The sequence below is a fragment of the Anas platyrhynchos genome, chromosome 7, assembly GCF_047663525.1.
Source record: "Anas platyrhynchos isolate ZD024472 breed Pekin duck chromosome 7, IASCAAS_PekinDuck_T2T, whole genome shotgun sequence".
Classification (NCBI taxonomy): Eukaryota; Metazoa; Chordata; class Aves; order Anseriformes; family Anatidae; genus Anas; species Anas platyrhynchos.
Window position 1 is genome coordinate 25,352,687 of NC_092593.1, and position 16,532 is coordinate 25,369,218.

At 41.6% G+C, this 16,532-nt stretch overlaps 1 protein-coding gene and 1 long non-coding RNA gene across 3 annotated transcripts in view; one reads left to right on the forward strand and one right to left on the reverse strand.

The window, feature by feature from the left end:
* The first annotated feature begins 526 nt into the window (after positions 1-526).
* ITGA4 (integrin subunit alpha 4) overlaps positions 527-16,532 on the forward strand; it is a 37,666-nt gene continuing 21,660 nt past the window's right edge. The window contains exons 1-10 of one of the 2 annotated variants that reach the window (XM_027461081.3): positions 527-1,529; positions 1,615-1,736; positions 8,656-8,762; positions 8,857-8,986; positions 10,186-10,253; positions 10,917-11,046; positions 13,740-13,825; positions 14,144-14,203; positions 14,295-14,432; positions 14,921-15,032. In XM_027461081.3, the coding sequence (XP_027316882.3) occupies positions 1,336-1,529; positions 1,615-1,736; positions 8,656-8,762; positions 8,857-8,986; positions 10,186-10,253; positions 10,917-11,046; positions 13,740-13,825; positions 14,144-14,203; positions 14,295-14,432; positions 14,921-15,032 (1,147 nt within the window). In that variant the 5' untranslated portion in view covers positions 527-1,335. Of the gene's footprint in view, positions 1,530-1,614; positions 1,737-1,785; positions 2,168-8,655; positions 8,763-8,856; positions 8,987-10,185; positions 10,254-10,916; positions 11,047-13,739; positions 13,826-14,143; positions 14,204-14,294; positions 14,433-14,920; positions 15,033-16,532 lie in introns of those variants that run through there. The other variant, XM_038182011.2, reaches the window with a different exon arrangement.
* LOC140002947 (uncharacterized) lies at positions 7,324-8,672 on the reverse strand. Its single transcript, XR_011810696.1, has 3 exons — positions 8,492-8,672; positions 7,749-7,867; positions 7,324-7,493 (listed from the first exon to the last, which is right to left on the reverse strand). It is a non-coding gene; the product is annotated as an uncharacterized lncRNA (long non-coding RNA).

The following is a 16,532-nucleotide window of genomic DNA, read 5'->3' on the forward strand; positions in this document are numbered from 1 at the left end:
TGGTACTCTACCATCTCACAGTTATTTCTAATGCGTGTAATATTCAGCAGTTGAAATGACAGTGGATGTCTCCCAGCTACAGTAAATAGTCTTTACAACTAATTTTTCCTCTTTGAAGAACCGCTTATGCTCTTGTACCTGTAACTGAAACTACCATAGTGCGTAGCTGTGCTACTGTAGTACTGCAGCAGTGGGGAAGCTCTGCTATTCAAGGAACTTCAGCGAGGCAAGGTTTGTCTGTGGAGTAACAGCCTTGATTTCAACACACACCCAACCCAATGTGAGCTAAATCGAGACTCAGTGACTGACTCTGGAAACACACAGAACCAAGCTCCTTACTAAGATCAAGGGAGCCTTTTACAGGGCCTGCTAAGCATCAGGTCTCCTGCACGATGCTCAAATTTTTCTTTACTCCTGTGCAGTCCAGCGGACCGGATGGTAACTTTACCAGCTACTCAACTGGAATGCAAAACTGAACAGGAACGTGAAATTTCATTTTCAAATGTGAACAAAGTGCCAGGGGTTGTTCTGATTCCGTCCCACAGGGAAGGAAGTCATCGGCAGGGAGTGGTCCTGTGCAACACGGGCGGGATGGGGCTCAGGACTGTCCTTGGCCGTTAGGACGCTGGTTTTGGGGCTCTGGTACCTCTGGTACCTCCCCACCGAGAGGGGGGCCCGGGAGTTCCCCCCAGTGCAACGGCCGAGGGGCAGGAAGGCTAGCAGCACAGACACGAGGACTTTTTTAACTTCCAAAAGGAAGGCACAAATCTGACCGCAGTTTCCCTCCCTGAGGACGGACCCGGGCTTGGCTGGATTTCCACGCCGGGACTCGGGGCAGACGCGCTCAGGGGAGCGGGAAATCCAACGCGCCAGGGCGAGGAAGCCGGCGAGGACATTTTGGGAACAGCCTCCCTCCATCTCCCAACCTCCCCCCAACCCGAACACCGGGCAAGGGGCTCCCGGGGGCCGCGGGGAGGCCCGAGGGGGAGGCTCGGAGGCCGTGCCCCGTCCTGCAGCACCCCCTGTGCGCGGGCGGGGCGGGGAGAAACCCGACCTCCGCCGCCTGAGGAGGGAGAGGGGCTGCCGCGGCGCGGGAGGAGGCGGCGGCACGGCCGAGCGGTCCCCCCCCGCTCCGCAGGGGACACCCCGCACGGCTGCGGGAACTGAGGGAGGGAGCCGCCCGGCCCGGCTCGGCTCGGCCCGGCTGGGAGCAGGGCGCGGGCTGCCCGGTGTCGGGGCAGGGCAGGGCAGGGCAGGGCAGGGCGGGGGCGGCGCTGCCCCTCGCCGAGCGGAGCGGGGAGGCGGGCGGCCGGGTGCTTGCAGCCGGCCGGAGCCATGCGGAGTTGCGGGAGGGCTGCGGGCTGCGCCGCCCCGCTGCTTCTGCCGCTGCTGCTGCTGCTGCTGGGGCAGCGCCTGCCGACGGCGCGGCCCTACAACCTGGACACCCGGCACCCGCTGCTGTTCCGCGGGGGCACCGGCACCTTCTTCGGGTACTCGGTGCTGCTGCACAGCCACGGCGAGGAGCGATGGTGAGTCTCGGACGGGGCTGCCGGGGGGGAGCCGGAGCCTGCAGCCCCCCCTGCGGCCCCTCACGCCGCCGTCTGTGCCCCGCAGGCTGGTGGCGGGCGCCCCGCGGGCCAGCTGGCCGGCCAACAGCTCGGTGGACAGCCCCGGGGCCATTTTCCGGTGCCGGATCGGGAGCAACCCCCGCAGGCAGTGCGAGCAGCTCCAGCTGGGTGAGTGAGGGATGGAGAGAGGGAGTGGGGGGCGGGCGGTCTGGCGGTCTGTCTGTGCCTCCGCTGCCGCTCTGAGAGCAACCGGCGACCGCCTTGGGACCAAAGGCGAGCCCGGTGCGGCTGCCCCATCGGGCCGGACCGTAGGGGGGTCCCGCACCTCCCAGAGCCTCGCTGGGGAGTCGGTGCCTCCCCTCGCGGCTCTGCGTTAAGCGGCCGCAGCTGGCAGAGGGGGCTGGGGCTGGCACCATGTGCCCGGCCATCCCTGCGCGAAGCCGCGCCGTGGGAGCCCGGGTGGGCGCAGCCCGCTGGGTAAATCCTCTTTCCGAGCACCAAAACTACTCGTGACCCAGGCAGTTTTTCCAGCTCCTGTGTTAACCCAACTCCTCTCTGCTGCTACGGTCCCAGAAGGTGTAACTGGATGCGTTTTTCAGGTACTTGCTCAAAATGAGCACGCTTTGCGGTGGGTTACTGTGAATATGCCTGAATTGCTCTGGGGTCTGTTCTCGTCCTCCTTGCATATGGTACCTCCACTCTACCTCCACGTTGCATGTTAAAAGTTTCCTGAACTTTCTCTCCTGCTGTAACCAAAACTGTCCAAGCCGTTAAAACCATGAACTTGCCGCCCAGTGAGGATAAGAAGCGCGGGAAAGAGTTTTCAAAATATTTGAAACCAGTGGAAATGATAACGCACCATGAACTGATGTGCTTTGAGGACAGAATGCAGGATTCTGTTACAAAAAAAAGTTACAACAGTAATTTCTCTAGAAAATTAGAATTGGTGGGTTCTATCAACTTTTTTCCTACAGACTGAAGTAAGAGTTATATTTTGTAACTGAACTACAGAAAACTAAGATACAAGCAGTTGCTCGTGGAAACTGAATTAAAGTTATTCCAGCCCAAGCACTTTTTTTTTTTTTTTTCTGAGTGATTTCATTCCAACATCAGATCTATTGGAAAAATGATATATAAGAAAGGGCTTTCTTCTCCAATTGCTTGTTTAAGAGGCTTGGAAAAGCCAAAGAAGTAACTAAATGGGTAAAAGAGCATATGCTAAAAAGGCACTAAGGCCCTACTGGGTTGGAGGCTAAAACAGCCCCTCACTGTGTAGATGAGGCAAAGGGTAGTAAGGTTTTAACTTCTTTGAAAGCTGCAATACCTCTGCAGTACTTGACTTATTCATTTAGCCAGTGGAGATACAAAAGCCTCTAACAAAGGAAATTGGTAGGCTTTTCTTCAGTAGCTTAGGGGTTTCTAAATGAAACGGTGCAACAGGTGAACGAAAATGTTTATGTGGTACCAAGGACTTAGTTTAACACCACTTCCGTCCCTGGATTTAGAGGTTGTAGGTTGCACAACGATGTTTACTCTCTTGTCCTGGACTTCTAAAAACAGTAATACCACAAGACGCTTTTTCAAAATGTTTGTTTTCATTAGTGATAGGTGACATCTTTATAACACTAAGGTACATCAACAGTATTTCTGAAATCACATGGGTCCTTCAAAAGTATTTCTGAAGTTGCATAGGTACTTCAAAGAAGTGTTCCACTAAAACAAGAAGTAAGGTCAGTAAAGAAGCCAAACCATGCTGTGGTGCATGGGATGTAAATTAAGTAGATTAGTATCTGAGCTTCGTTAAGTTTCTGTCATCCTGCTGAGCGGTCACAGAAATACACAAGGGAATTTGCAATTGCAAAGCTGAACTTAATTATCTCCTGTCTAACTCATTCAGGCTGTCAGCAACTTTGGGACATAATGGTTTTATCAGCACCATGTCTTTCTGTCAGTGACCTCCTTGTTCTTTTTTCTGCTTGGATTCTTGCCAAGTTTGGATTCTGAGCTCATAGAAAAGGATATTTTTCTGTGAAAAATGTGCAGGGATATATTACACTGCTGGGACAGGCAAACTGAGAAATAGCCATTTTTATCTTTCTCTTAAATACCTGGATTCACATTTCTTTCAGTAAAAGAATCTCTGAGGTAATAAGTTTCTGATCCTGTGTCATAGAAATATAGAGGTGACAACAGGCAACAGAAGTTTTGTTTTTTTTTTTTTCCTTCTTCTGAATGTCAGAACTCTGTAATAAATAGATTTGAAGTACTTAGACATAAACATGTTAAGACACTTTGTTGCCATTTTTCACTAAAGTAGCCTTGAAACTGGCTTATCTAATTAATGAAGGATTCATGCACAATTAAGAAGCCTCTGATCACATGAAACTGTTGTTGTGTTTTCTATGTCACACATTTCTATGTGGTTGCTCAATAGAGAAAGACTTGGTTGGAACAGTCTTATGCTACAGTCATCCAAGCATCTGAAAATAACTCATCTAGGCATACTTTAGATAATTTTACTGTTGTTCAGAGTGTCACAGGGATGTGGGCTTGTTTAAGAACTAAGGGGAGTCATGAGATACACTAGTAAATCTTGGTCTTCACGGACCCTCATTGAAACTTTTAAATCTCACTGTGATGGTTGAACAGTGGAGCAAAGTTTTCAGTTGTTTTTCTAGTTCTAGTACTTCTGTCAGTGGTTTCAAATATTCAAGCCTACTGATTTATTCATAATTGGAGTATTTTTCGGTGATGGCTTATGTTAGATGCAGAGGCTTGTAATCCATCTGTAGGCACAAATACAACATAGAATGCCTCAGGTATGTTACTCAGAACACCATCAGTCTGCTAGCTTGTGTTTCAATTTCAAGGCCTTGTCCAGGTCAGTTTGGGGATAGTAATACATTACTGCAAGGGGACTTGCGCAATGTTCTTCAAATGTTTTGACCTGTTACATTTTGGACATGCAAAATGTTATAGAAATTCTTCAAGAAAATTGCTCTCATATTTGCAACTGAGAATGATTAATTGGACAGCAAACTAGTTACAAAAATTGCCATCAAGTGTAAACAAAACAAAACAAAAAAGTTTCAACTACAAATACATACAGTAAACGCAGTGCATGTTCTTTTAAAATCAGGCCAGCAAGCTCTGCCCACAGTATCAGCCTTCCACCCTTCCAAGAAGTCCCAGCTGCAATTAACCTATGAACAAATTGCCCTCTAGCTCCCCCAGCTGAATCGTTACAATGGAAAAGTGAGCAGTTAATGGCTTTCTCCAAAAGGCAGACCTGTGTTTCTTCAGCCTTGATTTCAGTAAGTTTTGCCTTTGATACTTTGGCTTTTTGATCTCACTTGCATCGATTATACTCTGCCAGTGATCTACTTGGAAATGTCCTTACTGTGGAAGGAGGACAGGACCTTCTGGGCCTCAGCCTGTTACAGAGTAATAGAAGCAGCTCTCATGTAGCTGGTGTGTTTTGGTGGAAGTGGTTCTGGGGGCATTGGAAGAATAAGGCTTAGCGAATCGCTGAAAAGAGAGAAGATTGCCTTGGGCAAATGAAAAGAGTCTGGTGAGGCCCTGACACCTAGGAGCAGGACATCAGGAGGCTTGTCATCTTTGCAGTAGACTTTGTTGTTTAATCAGTTAGCATTAAAGGAGTTCTGGGAGGATAGAAAGGATCATGGGAGGCTGTTTGGCATGGAAGGCACTGGAGCAAGTTATATAAACGTGGTTTCTCAGATGACATTGCAGACATCTGTATTAGAGTCCTTGAGGCCAGAGCTAGAAGTGGCTTTTCAAGTTCTGACCTTATTTGTATGCGATTATGCTGTTTCTGTGGATGCGTGCAGCAGGGATTATAGCAGAAGTGTATCTTCCAGCTGTGTAATGTACACAGACTGGGCAATTACTTATCTCTCAGTGACTTTATGACAACGCGTGCTCCTTTTCCCTGAGGCGATCAAGCTGCTGTGTCCTTCTGAGCTTATGCAGTGCTGCTCTGTTTCTTGTGCAGAATGCAGTGTTTTCTCTTCTCATTAGATAAAGCCTTTGCAACTACATGGAGCAGGGGCTCATCACCATGTTGAAGATGCCAGGCTCACCCTTCTCTTGCCCATAAAGGCCTAACATTTTCAAGGTGTTTGAATACTTGCCAGGCAGAGGAAGAGAGGAAACATAAGGCAGCAGATCAGCTGAGGTCCAAAGGGAACCTGCATCAAGAACATGTGGTGGAGCCCAGGGAAAAGGGAATACAACCCAATGAGCAAGAGTGAATGGTGGTGCTTTTTTTGTTACAGGCCTCTGAAATGCATATGGGAATGCATCGGACACTGGGTCAAGCAAAGCTTCCTTCTGTCTTTGACGTTAGCTGGTTTTGCTTGACTTTCTGACAAGAAGGCTCATAAACCCTCCAGAGATCTAAACTTATGACACTGGTCTGCTCTCCTTTTTCATTTCCTACAAACTCAAATACACTATAAAACAAATCCCAAGTAAGTCCTTGTCATAAGAGGACAGAAAGCATTGCTGGAAAGGGAGTTGCCAGAAGGGGCTTTTCAGATTTAAGGGTATATTAATTCCTGCATGTGGGAATGTAATGGAATTTTGTTTTCTGAGAAGACTTCATTTAGATTAATGTGCTTTGTAATTCCTAGAAACCATGGAAGTCACCTCCCTTAGGAAGTGAAGTATTCTAAATGACAATATCAAAATTAAATTCCCAAACTAAATTCCAAAATTGTCTCAAAATTGCTGCAGGATGGGAGGGTAGAGATGTATTCAGTATATGGAAATTCATGTCCCTGATGTTGGCAGTGTGGGAGAATTCAGAAGCTCATCGCTCAAACCTCAGTAACCGATGGCCTGCGGAAAAATCAACTTCTTTGTAGTAGATGCTTAAAGTAAGGCATTTTACTTCATGCTTGTTTTGAGTAAGAGCCCACATGTTAGTTACCATTGGTCAGGTGACCTACAGATATTCATTGAAGTCCAGCAACGTAAGTTCTCTTGGCCCGAAGACAATTGAATGTGATGTCATTGTAAGTGCTGAGCTTGGTTCCTATTTACAGGGACTTCACATATGTATATCCTTGGTGTTGTGGGGAAAAGCACATGGGGGAGGAGGAAGTGGTAAAGAGGAGATGAAGAAGGGTCAGGTGCCTCTTCATCCTGTGAAGGGAGGTGTTTTAGGAAGAAGCTAGAGCACAGTTGTGTTGGTCAATGTGCATCGTCCTCACTGCGGTGTGATGCGGGATTTCTGACTGCTCTGCTCTGGTCTTTCCACCAAAAGAGGGTGAAAAAGCAGTATTTGGAAAATGAAGTAGAGTAGAAGTAGCGTGGAAGAAGAAAAACTCCTTGCAACAGTTTCTTCACACAGCTGTTCAATGCTAGGCCTGTCACAAAACAGTAGGGAACAAGCTCCGAGAGAAGGATGACTGTTGGCTTTTATTCCTGCAGCTGCTTCTCTCCTGAGTGTTTTGTTTTGTTTTTGTATTTATTTTTTACTGTGATAAAGAATTGTCTTGATACCATGAATGGGGTATTTTTGGTTTAAAACAAACAAACAAAAAAAACACATTCTGCGACATCCTGGTACAAAATTATTTTAAAAAGTGTTAATTTTAAGGATGTGTACAGCAAAGTCATTCATCTGTCCGCTAGTCACTGAATAGACTAGATAGATGCTTTGTTCTGTTTCCATACTTAATCAATATTGGCAGTTGTGTCTCCTCCAAAAGAAATTCAACAAATCCACTAAATTAGGACTGCATTTATTTAAACTGTCAAATGACAATAATAAATTTCAGCTCTGATGGCAGTGCAGTTTGGGGGATGGAGGTGGATTTTTTTCCCCTCTCAATGTCACCTGTAGCATTGGTCCTCTGATCTGTACTGGCGCCATCTTCTGGGTAACTGCAACAAAAACTTCAAAAGTTACGGTTCATCACTAGCTGTACTGAGTCTAGGAAAGTCTTAAAAGTTGTACAGAACAACTTGTTCAAATGACATTATGTGTTTCCTTATTTTATAAGCATTTTTTTCATAAGCTGTGTCATGGAGATGCATAAAAAATACCAGTTCAGTGTGTTTATTCTCCTGAGCATGTAGTAGGTACTACTAAGAATGAAAAGCTTTCTTTATATAACATAAAATACTTTTACATGTGTAGCTTTGTCTTACCATAGGTAGTCCTGATGCATTCTAGGAGCAAATATTTGCAGGCTTGGTAGTACTGTAATCTTTTGGGGGAGTTCGAAGAAATTTCACTATGTTCTCTAGGGTTTTAAAAATTAACTCTCCTTAAGAAAACAAACAAACAAAAAAAACCAACTATAAAACTAGTAAATAAAAACTACTAAAAATACAAAAGAACGAGCTACTGCTAAATAAATGCAGCAGTGCAAGGTGTACACAGGACAAGTAGACACAGTGATTTTATATCCCCTGTACCCCTGTAAAGACTGCAGTGGTATTACAGCACTTTACTTGATAGCCGTTTGTGGTAGAGATAATTTTAAGATCTGCTACCAATTGATACATAGTTTAGAAAGAAGTTGAAGAAATGTTTGTTTTAGGCTAGTTTTTAGGGGTACTCAGGGGTACTGCTTCTGTTTATAAGAAACCTTTAGGCTGAAGAACACTTGAGAAAACAACCCTAGGATAGTCTCATTATTACATAATGAATGATATTTTACATTGATATTAATATATTATATTAATAATATGATGATTGCATAATGAATTATTACATAATGATATGATATAATTTATGAAAGAGATGCTACATAAGAAAAAACAGTTCTTAATCAGATTGAGTGTAACATCACTTTCTTAGTTTCAATAATGACGGAGAAGCCAGTTCTCGCTGCCTAAGCTGCCCTGTTCAGAACCAGCACACTCCCTTTGGCTTCATGCAACCCTACCTTTGCTCGAGCATGTGAAAAGTATATGCAACCAATGCAAGACAGAGATGGGGTCAGGTCCACCAAACTGGGACTGCCTGAGTCTCCCCGTAGAGCTCTCCTGTTAGCCCCCATGTGGCCTTTCAGCTCATCCTCTGTTCAGCACATTGGTCTTTGTGTCATAGGCAACCCCAACGGAGAGCGCTGTGGGAAGACCTGTGTGGAAGAGCGCGATAATCAGTGGCTGGGCGTCAGCTTATCGAGGCAGCCAAAAGAGAACGGATCTATCGTTGTATGTATTAACCGTTGAAGCTGCGAGTCCGTTTGTCAGACCACCTTCATAACTGTTATGCTTGTGTGTCAAACGTCATGTTTTTTATCCATAGGCTTGTGGACACAGATGGAAAAATATCTTTTACATAAAAAATGAACACAAACTGCCGTACGGTATTTGTTTTGCTGTCTCTTCGGATTTTCGAACTGAACTGAGCAGAAGAATATACCCGTGCTATATAGGTAAGCAGAATGCTTGGGTCCATTCTAGGGAAGGAAAAGATACAAAATTAAGAGGTGCAGATTTGTGAGAAGCCTGTGTTATTCTGGGCAGCATTTCTGCAGCCAAAGGCTTGAAGACTGTACTGATGTTATAAACCCAACCTGTGATATAACTTTGATAGTAAGATGTTTATCACTTTTAGGAAAAATTGCTTTCAACAGGCAAAACAAATAGTTTAAATCAAGCATCAGAATACTTGCTGATGAATACTCATGGTTCCTCAGCACAACACCGTGTCCTGTCACTGTGCATCCCTGTTCCTACATCTCCTCCTGCCAAGGCTACTGCCATGGCACAAGACCTTCGGCAGTCCTTCCTCAGAGAACCGCAGGAGCAGAATAAAAGTCAAGACCATAAACTTTGAAACAAGGCCATCCCTGCCTTCCCTTTCATGCATCCCTCCCATCCAGGAGAACAGTCTTGTGACCCTGTCCCTTGCCAAGGCAAGAGAGAGCTGATAATCTGCCCTCTTCATGCAGACCAGTAGAGTAATGTCGTCAGACATCCCGCTGCTGGCTTTGTGGACTGCTCGGTGTGTTGGTGAAATCATGCTTTTCTCTTCAGCAATGCTCAGGTGAACAGATCTAGGGATGAGACAAAGGGAACTCTGATGGAGGCAGTTAGCAAGGAGAAGAAGGAAAACAGAGCTGGGCATGTTGGATGTAAAAACAGCTACTGAGGATATTAGGTGCCAATGTTTCTAAGATATCCATATTACAAGCCCTTCAAAACCCTAATGGAACACTGGGGCAATTTCCATCAAGACACATAAGCCTGTCAATCAGATTGCCTGGATTATACACTGAGTGGAAGAGAGGAGTTGAGTTTATCCATCTGTGCTGCTCAATTTATACTGTTTCACTTGGTGTATTACTTACTTGGAATCATTTAAAAAGAAAACTATAATCTTTCACAAGATTTCAAAGGCAGCTGTGATCAAGTGATACATGGTGCTTTGCGTTTGTTATAATAGGGTATTGAAGCTAAAGGCTATACCAGGGAAAACAGTGTTTTTACTTTTATTACAGAACTGAAAACTGATTTATTTTTTTTTTGGTTGGTTTTGGTTAAACTTGTCTCAACTTCTCTTCAAGACTTAGTACTAAATTCTGAAACTGCATGTTTCTCATCCTCTTTAATATTTCTTGCCCATACCCAGATTATGTGCGAAAGTTTGGAGAAGACTATGGGTCATGCCAGGCTGGAATATCTAGTTTTTACATTGGGGTGTGTATTGAAGATACAAAATTTCTCACAGATGTATGTAAATATACACATATGTTAAAGTTGTATGTGAACACAAACATTAGCACTGTCTTTGTTGTTGTTGAAGAAATCAGATTCATCTCATTTCTTTTTAATGGAATCTTAATAATACTTGCATGATAATTCCCAAACTAACCAAGAATACTTTTATATTCAAAATTACTTTTATTCTGGAATTAAAAGTCAAAATTACCTTTCAGGAGTAAAAAGCATGCATATAACAGAGTATGAGGTTTTATTGTTCTCTTTAATCTACTTTATATAACAGTAATGCTAATAAGGCTTACCTTCTTGCTTTGCAAAGTAGTATTCTGTATTTAATCAATGCTGCACTCTAAGTTTATGATTTCTAAAAAAAAAAAATCATTTTGAGATGAAACTGTACAGTTTGATGCTCTCTTTCAAAATGTTCCCAGATCAATGTTTTTCAAGAAGCATATTTTTAGAAAGTCTGAAAAATGTTGTCTGTGATCTGGTGGTAATCTTGGAGCACTGAGCTATATACATCTCCAGTATCATTTCACTGAGTTCACAGGAGATCTAAAGAGAAGCATTTGACTTGTTTTGCTATCTTTATGAATACTGAAACATGAATAACATAGCTATGTTTTATTTTTCTTTTAGGACTTAATTATAATGGGAGCCCCTGGATCATTTTATTGGACTGGTTCTGTTTTTGTATACAATACAACTGCAAATACAATCCATGCTTATACAGATCCAAATAACCAAGTGAAATATGGCAGTTATCTAGGTACTTCAAACATTTAATACTTTATAAATATATAAATCAAAGTCTAAGCTAAATAGTTGATCTTGAAGTCAGTGCACAGTATTTCTCAGTATTTGCTATGTTAATCCCAGGAGTGACATTTCTATAGACATGCTCTGATTTTTGTTAAATATTATTTAATTGTAAGGCTTCTTCTGTTATTTTCACATGGAAGCTTTTCAAACATTGTTTCTGTTTCTATCATCTCTGCACTGACTTTCCATCATTTCTTGCTATGGAAGGGGGAGAGATGCTTCTGATTAGTAGCAGTTTGCACTTGTCTCTGAAGTCTGAAATACTTAAATGTTTTTATAGCAAAAGATGTGCTTTCACATGTAACAGAAATGTGAAAAGTTTATTACAGTGAAGGCTGAAAGGAAACAAGACCTAATTGTATTTTCAATAAGGGGGAAGCATGCTATGATCTTAAGAGACTGACTTGCCTCCAATCATAATTTATTTTTTTATTCCTGCCATATCTTGGTCTGGATACATGGGAATGCAAACCTCACATACAAACATCTACAATGAAGGCCACACAGCTCCTATACATTATCCTTTAACCCAGTAGTTAGCTGGATTTAGGGCTAGAATTTGTAGGGTTGTATGCCAGAACCATCAACAACTTCAGTTTTCACACTACACGCTAAGACTATCTGTCTTTCTTGAACTGTTAAGGAAAACTGCTTTCGCCTGTGGCTTTTTTTTTTTTTTTTCCTGTTCATAGATCTAGTTCATGTGGATAAACATTCCTTTTTTTTCAGTCTTTTGGCAATAGGAAGCAGGCATAAATTATGAAATAAATATTAGGAAATATAAAATGTCTAACATTTTAGAAGTCAGTACTGAGCCTTGCAAAAGCTGCAGCTGGGCTCTGAGGAAAACTCAAGCAAAAGATGATGGGTGTAAAAGGTGATTAGATACCCAGATCAATAAAGTTAAGCAGTAATGTTTCTAACCTTTCATAGGACAAATTAAAAATTTTAGAGGGTGCCTACCATTAACATTTAGTGGCAAAATATTGCACCTGTCTGGGAAAAAGCTCATCCAGATTTCTCTCCTGCAAATATAAGGGTGAGAATCTCTGTAATGAATGAAGTCTTTGACAGCCAAAAACCAAATATAGGCAAGTGGTTAAAAGCTTGTATAAGAACTTTGCTGGGGAGCAAGTAGGGAGAGGATTAGATAAGTTGGTTTTACAAATCAGCTGGGCCTGATGAAAGACTAACATGAGATACTTAACAAACTCCTGTAAAGAAATCACAAAATAATTGATAGTTTCTTTTAGGAATCTGAGAAAACTGAGAAGTCAATATAATATCTATCATTAAAAAGGGAGGCAATGAAAAGCCAGAGGATTTTAAGGTAGTAAGCCAATCTTTAGTAATGCAGAAGAGGAGATAATACTGGGGATGGAAATAAAATCTTGTTGGATTATGCCTTTAAATTTAAAGGGTCAATCACGTGATTTCCCCTCCTCCCCCTACCATTTGAATGCCACAATAGAAATCTGTGTGCTCTGATGATGACAGTTTCTTTTAGTGACTTTATTTTTTAAAAAGTTCATTACAATTATCAATATTTACACTTCAGTAAAACCAAAATAACTATAAAATAAAGATCAGAGGAGGTAAATGAAGGTTCATCTACTCAAGCTTAATTTTTTGGTTGAGTACGTAAAAATTAGGTATTGACCTTTAAATGATAAATTGTCTTGTTTGCATATTTTAGCTTAAAATATGAAAATAAAATGCTGGCCTCAAGAAAGCTTGAATTCTAGACAGCTGTCTTCACAGATGAAGGATTTAAGTCCCGTTCTTATCTGATCCGATATGATTTATCCATTTTCTCTGTGTGCTGTGAAAATCAACAGAAATTCAGTAAATGCAAGAGTAGCAGAATATGTTAACTGTCTTCTCTGTTTCAAATTAGCCTTAACACATTTTGGAAAGAGTAACAATGACTGGTGTGGCTACAGATTAAGGCGTCAGCCTTCAGTTTGCAATTCTGTGGCTGGACGACTGAACCAAAATATGGTCCCGGTTGTCAAGAGCTGTCTCTACGCAGACAAATACTTTATGTGGATCCAGTTACAAAAGCTGATGCAATGTTTTCTTATTATATAATTAGACTTTGCTGGAGACATTAATATGTGAATAAAGACAATAAGCTGTGTTTGTGTATATATACATATACACATACAGGTGTATATATGTGTGGACACATAAGTACCCCCACATTTCATCTCCTTGCAGTCCGGTTATAAGAATAGTTGAGTGAGAACTGAATAAAGTGCATCCCTATTGCACTGTATGGACATGTGATAGTTTTTATTTGTATTGCAGTATGAATAATCACCGAATGATTGTAGAATATGAATTAACAAAAGATGTTTGCAATTTATTTTGGAGACTTTTAAAGTATAGCAGATAATTTAGATCCTGGGAAGAAATAAGTGTTTCTGACGCTTGTTTCTGCTTGCTGGAACTTACTGTTTGTATTGACCTTTTGTTTATATTTAAAAACATTCCTTTCTGTTTTCATTGCTAACTTGCATGAGTTCTGAATGTCAGACTTGCAATAATTTGTGGTGTTGACAGCTTTTATACGTCATGTTCCCATTTTTTTCTTTGTATGGTATTGACAGTATTGAATGGTGCATTTTTAATTTACAGGATACTCTGTTGGAGCTGGACATTTTCTGACATCAGACAGTACAGAAGTAATTGGAGGGGCTCCCCAACAGGAGCAGACTGGTAAAGTAAGAGATTGTTTATAGTGTTGTTCAACATTCTTCCATATACTCACACATGTTTTTTCAGTTTAAATTAGCATAATAAAGGCAAGTGTCAGGTAATGTGATTTTCTCCCAGGGAGAAAAGTCGAAGGAAGGAAGGAGGGAAGATAGTCTAGATAACACTGCTGTGAACTACGGTGTTAAAGAATGGGAACAGATGGGAAAAGCAAGTAGTGGTACCTTGTGATAGCTGATTCTCTAGCACATACTGTAGAGAAAGTACAGGACTGTATTTCATGTTACTGTTTGCTGAAGGAAGCTTTTGTTTTCTTTTCATTTTAGGCATACATTTTTAGCATTGAGAAGGACCTAAATATTCTATTTGAACTAAGGGGTAAAAAAGTAAGTCTTTCTTGCTACTTTTCTGCACCTTAGAACTTCTAGAATGTCTTCCCCAAAGTCTGAAATAACAGAATTTCTTGTTTGCACACAGCTTGGTTCTTACTTTGGAGCTGCAGTTTGTGCTGTGGACCTGAATGCAGATGGCCTCTCAGACTTGTTAGTTGGTGCTCCAATGCTAAGTACCATCAGAGAGGAAGGAAGAGTTTATGTCTATATCAATTCAGGTTCTGTAAGTATTTCCTCTTAAAAAATAAAAAAGAAATAAAATCATAATAACAGTTATTACAGTGTAACAAGCTAAAAGAAGAGATTTCTTCTCTCTTATACAGTATTTCAGAATAAAGCAAAAACGTTAGAACCACAGTGACAATCTCAGCAGGACTGTGTAGCACAGCTGCAAAGGGTAGCTCAGTGAAACTCAGTGCACACAGGTTTCTCAGAGCAGTAAGCCCCTCTACTCTGATATAGGCCTGCTGCTGTTTGTAGGTGTTTGCTATGGGAACACGTTGCTATTCTCATTCTCAAAGAACAATTTTCTTATTCTTTCTTGTTCTTAGGCTAAATATTGTTAGAAATCTTTGATAATGCTGACTTCTTCACTACAGAGTTGATTAGGAATACACGCTAGCATTCAAGACAGTTCTAACATTTTGAGCAGTGTTGCAGGTCACCTGGAAGAGCCTCTGTTAATTTGCCATTGACTCTGTTTTCCTTCAGGAGGCAAAGATGGTAGAACTGGACATAGAGCTCAGTGGGAGTGACTCATATGCAGCCAGGTTTGGAGAGTCCATAGCCAATCTAGGAGACATTGATAATGATGGTTTTGAAGGTAAATATAAAAATTAAAAGCTTGGTTTTAATTTTTGCTGAGATGTGGACCGTCACTATAAACAAGGCGATTATGGAAGGCTAAAAAGACTTTGAATTGCTGACTTGACCATTCCTTTCTAGGCCGCTGACTTGAAATACAGTTGGGTAACAGTCATTGATGTGTAATAACAACAGATTAGCTTTTGTCGCTTTAGTATAGGTGATAATTTATTCTACAAATTTGGGTACTAGTAGAATCCCTAATCCAGGATCAGGCCCAATGTTTTTATCCATTTTGTCATGGTTTCACACAAATAAGAAACGGTCAGTATTCCTCTTTGGCAATGCAGCATGTATTCCCCTCCAGCAGAGGTGCAGGCACAAAAAGGCTGTGCAGGGACAAGATAAAAATACAGTAGGTATTGTGTACTGTTCAGAAATTCATAAATGGTTTCATTTTTTCCATCAAAAATTGGACTGTATGCAGGGAGCTATTATCCTGTGTGCAAAAACTGTCAGCTTTTACAGGGCTGTGTCTTTACCAAGTCCACGTCTTTCTTCACGTTTCTGAATAACCCTTTATATTTTCAGTTACCATCCAGGGTTCTTCTTTCACTCTTCACTTTGTCTTGTGTTCTTGATCCCACTCTGGAACCTGCAAAGCTTGTAACAGTCATTTTCTTCTTATCTGCTCTCCTTTTTTCTAACAGAGTCCACTTTCTCCTTTAGAAACTGTTTCTTTATCTCTTGCTAGAATCCCTACCTCCTGTTCTACAGTTATATTGACAGTTTTACACACAAGTTTTAGGCTTCGCACCCCCCCCAAATATTTACAAACTGTAAAGGAAAGTAGTAGCCAACAGTATGACTGGGGAACAGAGAAGTAAAATCAAATTAATAGCAGCATATAACAAAGTAGATGTATGAGAGAATATAATGTAAACGGGGCATCGTAAAACTGCAGGGGGAGTCGAAGCAAGTGGATTAGCTTTTGAAGAAAGCTAAACATTGAAAAGAATAAGTGGAAGCAATATTGAGAGTGGCAGTAGGAAAAGAAATTTCCATGTAAGAAAAACAGCTGGAAGCAAAACATAAAGAGAAATCGGGTGCTAGAAACCATTTGTCTATAGTAAGTAATAGAAAAGCACAGCAGAGCTTCAGTGATGTAAGCCTTTTGTATCAGCCCTGTGAAGATAATGGCGTGCATGTTGGTGTAGAATCTGACCACCCCCAAGAACATATGTTTAGCTTTAATTAGACAGCACAACTTGGCTGTCCTATTTTCATCTCACCAGTGGAGAGACATATTTTGTGTGTTTTAGTCACCCAAGTTGCAGAATCAATCAATGTGGATTCAATCAGAGAGCTGTTCAGCTAAACCAAATCATCAGAGCTTTGCTTTTCTCGTGATTTTGGTTTGGTGCTCTATATGGAGTATTTCTTATTTGAAGATAGTTCTGTTTTATTTGTAAATGAAACTTCACAATTACTGATTCATATGGGTGAATTTTAAGATGTA